The 9433-nt window shown below is 40.4% G+C and overlaps 1 protein-coding gene across 7 annotated transcripts; it reads left to right on the top strand.

Annotated features, from left to right (window-relative positions):
* The first annotated feature begins 575 nt into the window (after positions 1-575).
* LOC117736097 (RNA-binding protein EWS-like) lies at positions 576-8815 on the top strand. 7 transcript variants are annotated; one of them, XM_034541158.1, is made up of 15 exons: positions 576-663; positions 1130-1172; positions 1320-1371; positions 1654-1795; positions 2285-2480; positions 2570-2829; positions 2933-3086; positions 6216-6253; positions 6851-6880; positions 7003-7118; positions 7202-7331; positions 7446-7556; positions 7712-7847; positions 7934-8290; positions 8449-8815. In XM_034541158.1, the coding sequence occupies exons 1-15, from the start codon at positions 648-650 to the stop codon at positions 8483-8485; spliced, it is 1818 nt and encodes a 605-aa protein (XP_034397049.1). In that variant the 5' UTR covers positions 576-647; the 3' UTR covers positions 8486-8815. The 7 variants fall into 7 exon arrangements, with proteins under 7 accessions (XP_034397049.1, XP_034397054.1, XP_034397048.1 ...); XM_034541163.1 differs by having other exon boundaries at positions 1651-1795; positions 6219-6253; positions 7446-7538; XM_034541157.1 differs by having other exon boundaries at positions 1651-1795; positions 6219-6253.
* Positions 8816-9433: the final 618 nt, after the last annotated feature.

The following is a 9433-nucleotide window of genomic DNA, read 5'->3' as shown; positions in this document are numbered from 1 at the left end:
CATTTTAATGTCCCTAATGTTTAAATACAAATGTTTCACTTTAGACCTCAACCAGTTATTCAAATTAAACCAAATAATAAGTTTATTGGGGAAATAACGCTTTGGTGGAACTGCGATTAAATCAAAGACATTTTAAACATCACATTGGGCCTCAACTATAGACGGCTTAGTAAGAGATTCCAAGCCAAAGATGTAGTGAACCTTTGGTTGAATCGTTTTTCAATAATTAGAAACTGGGCATCCTCCTACTATACTCTATTATACTCTATAGTATAGTATATATTGTCCAACATTCTGTTGACCATAGCTCAGCTGAAAAAGTCATGATTTAGGTATAAACATCGAACTTAACTATAAGACTTCTCGACTTGGTCTAATTATTTCATGCTTGAATAAGACGTGCAACATATTGATCAATATAGCTATACTTCCTCTTCCTAATTCCTTTAATTGTTGTGAGCAAGACTATACTATAGTATAGTATAGTAAGTTGGTTGTTGAAATGAAACGGGAAAGTGATTATTCAACGGACACATCGCTGTTCTCGCGATGGTTCGCATTTATCGCGAGGTCTGTGTTTCCTGCAAAGAGAATTACATTTCTCCAGCAGCCAGACTCGTCCAGTCGTCTTCTACAGGCACACTAAAATGGCGTCGGCTCCGGGTAAGTGGAGAATGGTGAAATTGTATGCATATGGGGATGAATATATATGATTTAACTTAAACAACTAAGTGGTTTGTTTTATTTAAAAAATATAGTGCCGGCATAATCCATTTTGTTTGATTATATAACTTACGTTCAAATGTCGTTTCGCATTACTCGCGCTAATGTTGGGCACAAGGCCTCGTGATGTTGGTTTATCGAGGGGGTTTCCTTTGTTGGATAGCGGACGCCAGATTAACACGTTTATTAAAATATGTTGAATTCGCGTTCTTAATCCCCACGTGCCTTATTGCTTGTTGGAGCGCCGCCTGCTCGGTGAAAGGTTTAACCTACACCGGCGAAACTGAATGGCGACCTAACAACAGTTCACTGTAGCGTGCTGCTAGCATTAGCATCGCTGCTCGCGCCAAGACCGTTTAGTTCGAATCGTCAGTCGTTAGCTAACAAACGTGTAACTTTCTTTTAGCAGATTACAGCACATACAGTCAGACCACTGCCCAGCAGCAAGGGTAAGCACCTAATCAATTGATTGAATGCATATATTTCTTAGTGTGCATGCACGTTGAATGGGTTAATGACTACTCATCAGTGTTACTGGCGGAAGTAGGTTTAAGGGAGCCCATAACGTTGTAACACTTTATTTTTGTATTTTCCAGGTATGCTGCTTATGCTGCCCAGCCGACACAAAGCTATGGGCAGTCTGCACAGGTGAGATTTACGTGAACATGGAAGGGAAAGCAACTGTTGCAACTTACCCTGTTACTGGCCTAGTCGTGGTTGTCGTTTTAACTAATGGAATATTTTAAAGACTGAATTTGTTCATTTTAAATGTATGAATACAAACTACAGCACATCTAGCTTACACCAGTAAAGAGGGTACAATAGGGAACATGAAGCAGTATGGGTATAATGATCAGTATGTTTTATGTCTCATAGTTAAAGTTGTTTCTTCTACCTAGCAGCTAAATCATCATTTTTGTTTTTCAGCAGACCTATGGTCAACAGAGTTATGGATCATATGCCCAACCTGCTGCTGCTGATGGAAGTTACACTCAGACAACGCCTGCTGCTGCAGGCTATACTCAGCAGCAGCAGCAACAGTATGGATCCTCATATGCCCAGCCAGCAGCAGGTCGGTTATTAATCGGGAGCGTTGACCAATTTTTTGCAGTTCTGCTTGGAACTATATGCATTGAATGGAACGAGATAACATTTAACCAAAAGCAAATTAGGTGCCATTGGTTTTAAATATTTATTAGTGCACGCAATACCATTTGTACAATGTCCTTTTGCAATCTAATACAGTTGTGTTTTACTCTGGCTACCCCAATCAGATTGCAAACTGTCATGAACTTGCAACAGACTGGTGAATTGAACAGTTGTGTATCTAGGCAATGCACATCTGATCAATGTTAAATGCATACGGACATTGAATTCTGCAGTTTGGAATTGGCCACCATGTTTGTCTGCAGCCTAGAGTGTTTGTTTGAAAGACAACCCTTCAAGCATAATTAATTATATTATTTAAGAATTTCCCTCAAATCTTTGCTTTATGGATATCACACCCAATATATATATATATATTTATATATTTATTTATTTAATATTTGTTTTTCCACAGCTGGCTATCCTGCTGCCCAGTCAACCACTAATACCTACTCCCAGTCAACCCAGAGTTATGGAGCCAGTGGTTATGACAGCACTCCTGCTGCTGCTGCGCCTGCTGCCTCCCAGTCTTACGGCTCTCAGCCAGGGTATACTGCCCAGTCTGCCTACCCTGGTTATGGCCAGCAGGCTGCTCCCACTGCACCACAGAGGTATGTACCCCTCAGCTTGAAGCCAAATAAGTGAATCTCACAAGGATATGCTCATTTCATTCAATGCTCTGTCTTTGTTTGACCATCAGCTACAATGCTAGCAGCCAGCCAGCCAGTTACAGCCAAAGTAGCTACTCCCAGCCAGCAGCTTATGGCCAGCAACAATCTGGCTACCAAGCCCAGCAGGCTAGCTATGGTCAGCAGCCGGGGTACCAGCAGCAGACTCAGCAGCAGCAACAGGCTCCTCCTGCTTACCCTCCTCAGGCTTCTGGTTCCTATGGTCAGCCTCCAGCAAGCCAGTACAGCCAGCAAGGTGGACCTCCTAGTTACAACCAGTCCAACCATTACAGTAAGCATGCTCAACCTTGCATAATAGCTGCTTCTAATCTTAATTGATACAGTTCATCTAACTGTAAACCATACGCTGATGCATTTATGCTCCTGTTATGTAGGTAATTACAGGCAGGATGGCCAGGGTGGAAGTTCTGGTTACTCTGGCTCTGAGTCTTCAAGGTATGCCGGGTCAGGGGACAGCAGAGGCCCTGGCCGGGATGGCTTTGATCGTGGTGGAATGATGCACCGTGGCCGTGGAGGCCGTGGAATGGGGTAAGTGTCTCTCCTTACCTCTCAACCTCACATGTATTTAAACTCTACAGGTCCTGTGGTCACTTGGGGCAGGGCTGAGACTATGGTCATCAGAAACCATTGGAGTAATCCATAGTTACTTCCCAATAATTGATGCAACTTTTTTCTCTGTAATGGTTGAGATTTTTAAACAATAAATGCTGATAAGTTTCCCCTATAAAGCCTGAGGCCTGTAATGAAAGATGTAGTCCATGCCAACATTGCCATCAATTGTTGCAATTCTCATCCAGTTTCTCTCAGCCCTGCCTCTTATATTGCCAAAGGTAAGATACGGGTTTGTCCCACTTTTTAAAAAATATAAATCAAAGTTGATTTTGATCAAAAACCTGTGCATAAACATTTAGGGTTGAACAACTTAAATCCTAGAAAATAATTTGATTGAGTCATATCAAAGTTTTTGGATAACTAAGACATTTATTATTGGTCAGGTAATGTGTTAGAATCTTATTGCAATAATATCTTGCATAAACACTCTATCATGGGTTTCCTTAAGGAAGGTTCAAACACACATGGTCAGCAGCACTCTTTAAACCACTTTCCCACTTTGGTGCATCATTCGTGACACACTTACAAATACTAGAATTAAATTAGCGGTTGGATAAATCGTGCAGATTTCTTTCCCTCAATAAATGTGATGCTGGAAATACTTAACTAAAATATAGTGTCCTGCAAGACCGTACAACATAACGTTTCATCAATAGGCAGGTCTCATGCAGTAAATTCTGCTGTATTTCAAAAACAAAATTTCAAATGCTATATTTGGGTCATAATATTTCTTCATCCCTTTTTTACTTGCGGATACATTCAATGGTGTCATCAGTTTATGGTTGGGTTTTTACAAGGCTGTCGCTGGCGATAAGTATTTGTCTTCATTCGACTGGTCCGATGAAATAAAAGAAGTTGCACTGCCCAAATGGCAGTCAAATATGCTAATGATACTGCAAGGCCGTAGAAAATTTTTTATCTACAACTACGAGAGGCAAAGAAAACGATGACCTACTTTCACTCAAGTTTCTGAGTACATTTTCTGCTCTTAGCACATTAGTCATAAAGTTCTTGATTCTTTAAAAAAAGTTTTATCAATGTGTCAATATCATTAAAGCTTAAAAGAAGAGAATGAACTGGTCAAAACTAAATGTGCAGCATGGTCAAAATATTGAGAGCCAGTAATATAAAAATCACTCTGTTATTTGCCAGATATGTACTGGCAGTGTTTTGGGGCATCACACCTTGACATAGTTGGAGTGGGGAAAACAAGTCTAGTGATATAAGACTTGAGGAACCGCAGTATATTTGGTCATCGTAACCATATTTTAGGAGTGCTCTGGTGATTGTCTTAGTGCAGGTGCATTCAGTCAATAGGTGTTGGTCTAGTGGGCTCCAGTGGGGGCTCCGGCGTTCAGGTGTATTCTACTCTTTTGTATTGTATGTAGGTGTGTGTCCCTCCTGATTCTAACTCCATAGATCAGGCCCGGGACACATTTACTCTGGTACCTTCGTTGAAAATCAACGTTGCTCCTGGTGCAGCTTTGAGCAGTTTGTCCCGTGTTGATGCTCATAGTTTTCTTTACTCTGTAGCCAAACATGGTTTGACCCGACCCCAAATCAGTTGAACCGACAGTCGGCTGCCCTGAAAAAGAATTTAAAGGGTTACCAAGAGACGAGCCAGGGGTGTGACAGTAAACGGAGGTTGTACGGTACATTATTTTGGTTTTGGATTGGTTCACGGCTGTTAGACTAAAATCTGGAAAAAAATAATTATATTTTTGACTTGCAAATATAGATCTTTGTCATGACAGGTTTTCATTCTTAGGATCTGGTTTGGGTAAAGAGCCCTTTTCCCCTCACTCTTGAACGTTCAGTTTTGGGTCTGCAAGGGTATGTTCCTTCTCTAAAGAACTTTTACGGTACACCAGTCTAAACTATTTCATAATGGAGTTCTGCATGACTTCTTTCTTCTGGTTTTGGTGCAGCTAATACACATACATACATACATACAAACAGTTTTTAGGCATATTTTTATGTGATACAGCACTCTAATCAAGCGTGTGTAGTGTTTCTAAAGTAGAGATAAAATAAAGCATTTACAAATTGCATAAATAGGAATACAACCCTAAATACATTATTCAATTCAGACTTTGCATAGATCTTTTAGTTACATTTTTATTTTAGCTTTGCACAGGTATATTTGTGTGTTCGGGGGGGAGTGGGCACATCATGTCATTTTGAAATGTTTGAAATTGTTTTTGTGGTTTGGAATACAAATGTTTGATCACATTCTTTTGATCACTTTTTAACATGCTTTGTCACATTTATACCGTGCAGGTAACAGTGAGAGCCATTTAAACCCATCTATGCTCTAAAAAGTATCTGTACTCAGTGCAGAGCCGCCAGCTTAAGCAGCAGGAGGGAGCTAAAACAAAGATTCGGGGTCTGCCTTTTTTCAACAACTGAGGATGGTGGTTTTTATAAGCATGATGGGTATATTAATTAACATGAAAGTCTTTGTATTTGATTTAACGTAACCCTGGTAAACACTGTAAAAAATATATATATATATATTTTTGGTGTTTTGTCTTAAGAAATTGTATAATTGTTTGTTTTGTTTACCTGGTGAATGTGATCACCACTTCATGTCAAATTTCAGATGCATTGTTTATTTTTTACAATTGTACAAATCTGTGGCAGCTGTAACCTTTTGTTAGAACAAATTTGATTTGGGTGCTGGCTTGTTTCTAGGTACAACTATGCCATCAATGCATCTGAAATATTTCTACCGTTGTACAAATGTTTGGGATTTTGTCACATTTTCAAAGGCTGTGAAGATATGATGTTCATTAATATAATTTTGCACAAATGTATCCGCTACTCAAAACTGTCACTGAAGTTGTACTCGGCTAGCTAAGGAATGGCACATAGCTAATACTTTTATTCCGTCGATTGTGTTTTTATAATTTTGGGGATTTTCTTAGTTCCTGTTGGGCTAGTTAGAATGTTTTGATTACTCCCTCAATCAAGCCACTTTGCTCGAGCCATGGAAGTGGCTGTAAAAGGGAAGTCGCCTTCATATCTCCATTTATTCCCCCATAGCAGCGCTGGAGAACGAGGTGGCTTCAGTAAGCCTGGTGGTAAGTTAACGAGTATTACACTGGTTAGTCCTTTCAAAGCCTTACACTTTTTGAGCAAATATGCTTTGAGTATTGATGTGTCTTACATTGTGGTATGCAACATTTATTTAGATGGACATATCTGAAAATATTGGATTTTTTTTTTTTTTTTTTTTCAATGCCTGAGACCATTTTCTCTGGTGTACTTGGTATAATTCAGTCACTGCTTATGGTTTGACGATGAGTTTTTGAAAGGTTAAAACAAATTTCCACTCAAATGTGCGTTACTGCTTAACAAATCTCATGAGCCGAATTCCAGGGTTTTTGTGAGGATTTCTTACTGGTCTTTGAGGCTTTTCAAATGAGTTATTTTCAAATGACACACAGTTATTTGCCAAAGGGTCTGAGGTGTTCTATTTTCAATTCAATATATCACTTGTGGGGAATGTGGTGTACCATAAGGTGCCATTTTCAACTTCCCAATATGGCCGGCAGCATCTATAAGGGAGTGTCTGGGTTATCTTTTGTAGTACTCTTCAGGTGTTGTACACTGAACTTAAGTTTCACACACTGACTTTTCGCAATCTGTTTCTCCCCCCTTCAAATGATGGACTACAGGACCAATGAACAGCGATGAGCGTGAAATTGGTGCGTAGTCATGTTATGGAACACCCTATTACTCCCTGATATATATACAGAATACTTTCCTGAAGTGGTATTAAGGAAGATTGTTTTACTTTGCATTAAAACATGTTGTGTATTTGTTGCAGGACGACCTGAAGAGCAGGATGACTCTGAAAACAGCACAATCTACATCACAGGATTGACTGAGAAGGCTACCTTGGAGGAAATGGCTGAATTCTTTAAACATGTTGGCCCCATCAGGGTAAGAATAGCTCTTCACTTAAAATATTCTCGTAAGTATAACTAATGCCGGAACTAAAAGTACTTTATTTTCTTTGTGTGAAGATTAACCGCAGACTTGGCCAGCCTGCCATCAACATATACACAGACAAGGACTCAGGAAAGCCCAAAGGAGATGCCACCCTTTCCTACGAGGAGCCAATCTGTGCCAAAGCAGCTGTAGAGCATTTTGATGGTACATTTTATTGGCTGTGCACATGAGACCTGAAGCAAATGCCTAATGCATGAATCTAAACTGAAAATACTCCAAGTAATCTAACTTGTGGATTGTTTTTATTTTGAATTGTAGGAAAGGAGTTCCAAAGTCGAAGGCTGAAGGTGTCGATGGCACGCCGCAAGCCCATGATGGGTGGAATGAGGGGCGGGATGCCCATGAGAGATGGTATGATGGGTCGTGGAGGTAAATGTCAGCGGTATTTGTTTGTGTTGGACACACTTGCAGAAACAGTTGGACCCTATAGCACATCAAAACTGTCTGGCAGTCAACAGGGGGGAAAATATATAAAAACGATGGGAGTATGTTCGTGATTAAACAATTTGTTATTTTCTTATCAGGTATGATGGGCCGTGGAGGAGGAGGAGGAGAGCGTGGCGGGTTCGTCCCACGTGGCGGTCCTCGTGGGATGGGTCGAGGTGGACCCACAGGAGGCAACATGCAGCAGAGAGCTGGGGACTGGGAGTGTCCAAACCCGTATGTGCCCGTATTTAAATTTTTTTATTAATTTTTTTTTAAATCAAAGATTGGTTTATAATTTATTTAATGGTCTGTGTCCACAGGGGTTGTGGCAACCAGAACTTTGCCTGGAGGATGGAGTGTAACCAGTGCAAAGCACCCAAACCAGAAGGGTTAGGTGGTGGCCCTCCTTTCCCCCCTGGAGGTGACAGAGGCAGAGGTGGAATGGGGATGCGTGGAGGCAGAGGTATGGACCGTGGTGGGCCAGCCGGAGCTGGAGGCCCAGGTGGTCCTGGAGGTTTCCGTGGAGGTTGGGGAGGCGACCGTGGTGGCTTCAGAGGACGCGGTGGAATGGATAGAGGGGGTTTCCGTGGAGCCGGGCGTGGAGGACCACCCATGGACCGAATGGGTGGCAGAGGTGGAAGAGGAATGGGCCCGCCAGGTGGAAAGATGGATATGAGGTAGGATCCAGACTCCCTGTAATGTTTTCTTGCTTTTTCTTGGCGAAGAAATTCCAGGACTGTAATGTAAGCCAAGTAGATAAATGACCAGAATTTAGTGTCGAAACCTGACATGGCAAACATGTCACTGACTACTTTTCTGTTCTTTTTTTCAATAGGGACCATCGCCAGGAACGCAGAGAGCGACCCTATTAAGAAACTTGTTGACTTTTCCTCTTGTGGAATTCGATTTTTAAGATCATTTTTAATTTATGATTCCATATTGCAATGGTTATAGAGCTGCTTTCAAACATCCTGTGCAGTTTCATTCAACTCCTGTTTCCATTTTTTATTTAGTTTACCCATGTTTATTCCGCATCTTATATTGTGCATGTTTCTTTTGTTGCTTTTTTTAAATGTGCTGATTAGATTTGACATTGTTGTAAAATGCTTCTTTTTTTCATTTGTTACCTTAATTGCTTCCCCTTTCCCATAACTAGCAATTGTAAGACGACAAATTTGGGAAATAAAGTTTTACTGATTTGATGTTTTTGAGTCGTGAGCTTTAATCATTACAAAATAGTCATGCAGGGAAATCTATAATGCAGATTTATTAATGCCTTTTTTGAAATTCTTGATACTGTCGAGGATTTTCCATTTCATAAGTCACATTGATGATTTTACGATCTATAGACATTGTGAAAGCAGTCTTGTATGCCACATGTGCATGACTTGATCTAGACTTATTCCAGATTTGCTTATCATATACTATTACTCAGATTGTGATAACTTTCAGAATAAAACCAATCTCTTTCATACGGGGTTTAAGTGTAGAACGTGTATAAGGTTGCCTCAAAATAAAAACCGTTATAGACTTGCCTATATTGAGAAATAATGTATGTATTGCAATATTCTGAAGAGCACTTAATAGTATTTTTGTGAGTGCATTGGCTATCTGACATTTTAAGTAATGCTTTAAATGTTTTAATTCCACTGTACAGTTAGTCTGTCGATGGCGCACATCTGCAGGGCTAAATGGCTGCTGCTGTTACTTTGGTTGCCGATAGCTGGAGCAGTTTGATCTGAAACTTGTAGTTCAGACATTCGTCCCGCCTGGTTTCTGCTGATTTGCATTAATGACACCGACTTGTTTACTTTTCTTAC

The sequence above is a fragment of the Cyclopterus lumpus genome, chromosome 9 (assembly GCF_009769545.1).
Source record: "Cyclopterus lumpus isolate fCycLum1 chromosome 9, fCycLum1.pri, whole genome shotgun sequence".
Taxonomy (NCBI): Eukaryota; Metazoa; Chordata; class Actinopteri; order Perciformes; family Cyclopteridae; genus Cyclopterus; species Cyclopterus lumpus.
This window is presented reverse-complemented; position numbering and strand designations above follow the sequence as displayed.

Coding starts and splice junctions, on each gene's coding strand:
- LOC117736097 (XM_034541156.1), top strand. Junction 1,796..2,284: donor ATATGCCCAGCCAGCAGCAG/GTCGGTTATTAA, acceptor GTTTTTCCACAG/CTGGCTATCCTGCTGCCCAG. Junction 7,332..7,445: donor AGCTGTAGAGCATTTTGATG/GTACATTTTATT, acceptor TTTGAATTGTAG/GAAAGGAGTTCCAAAGTCGA.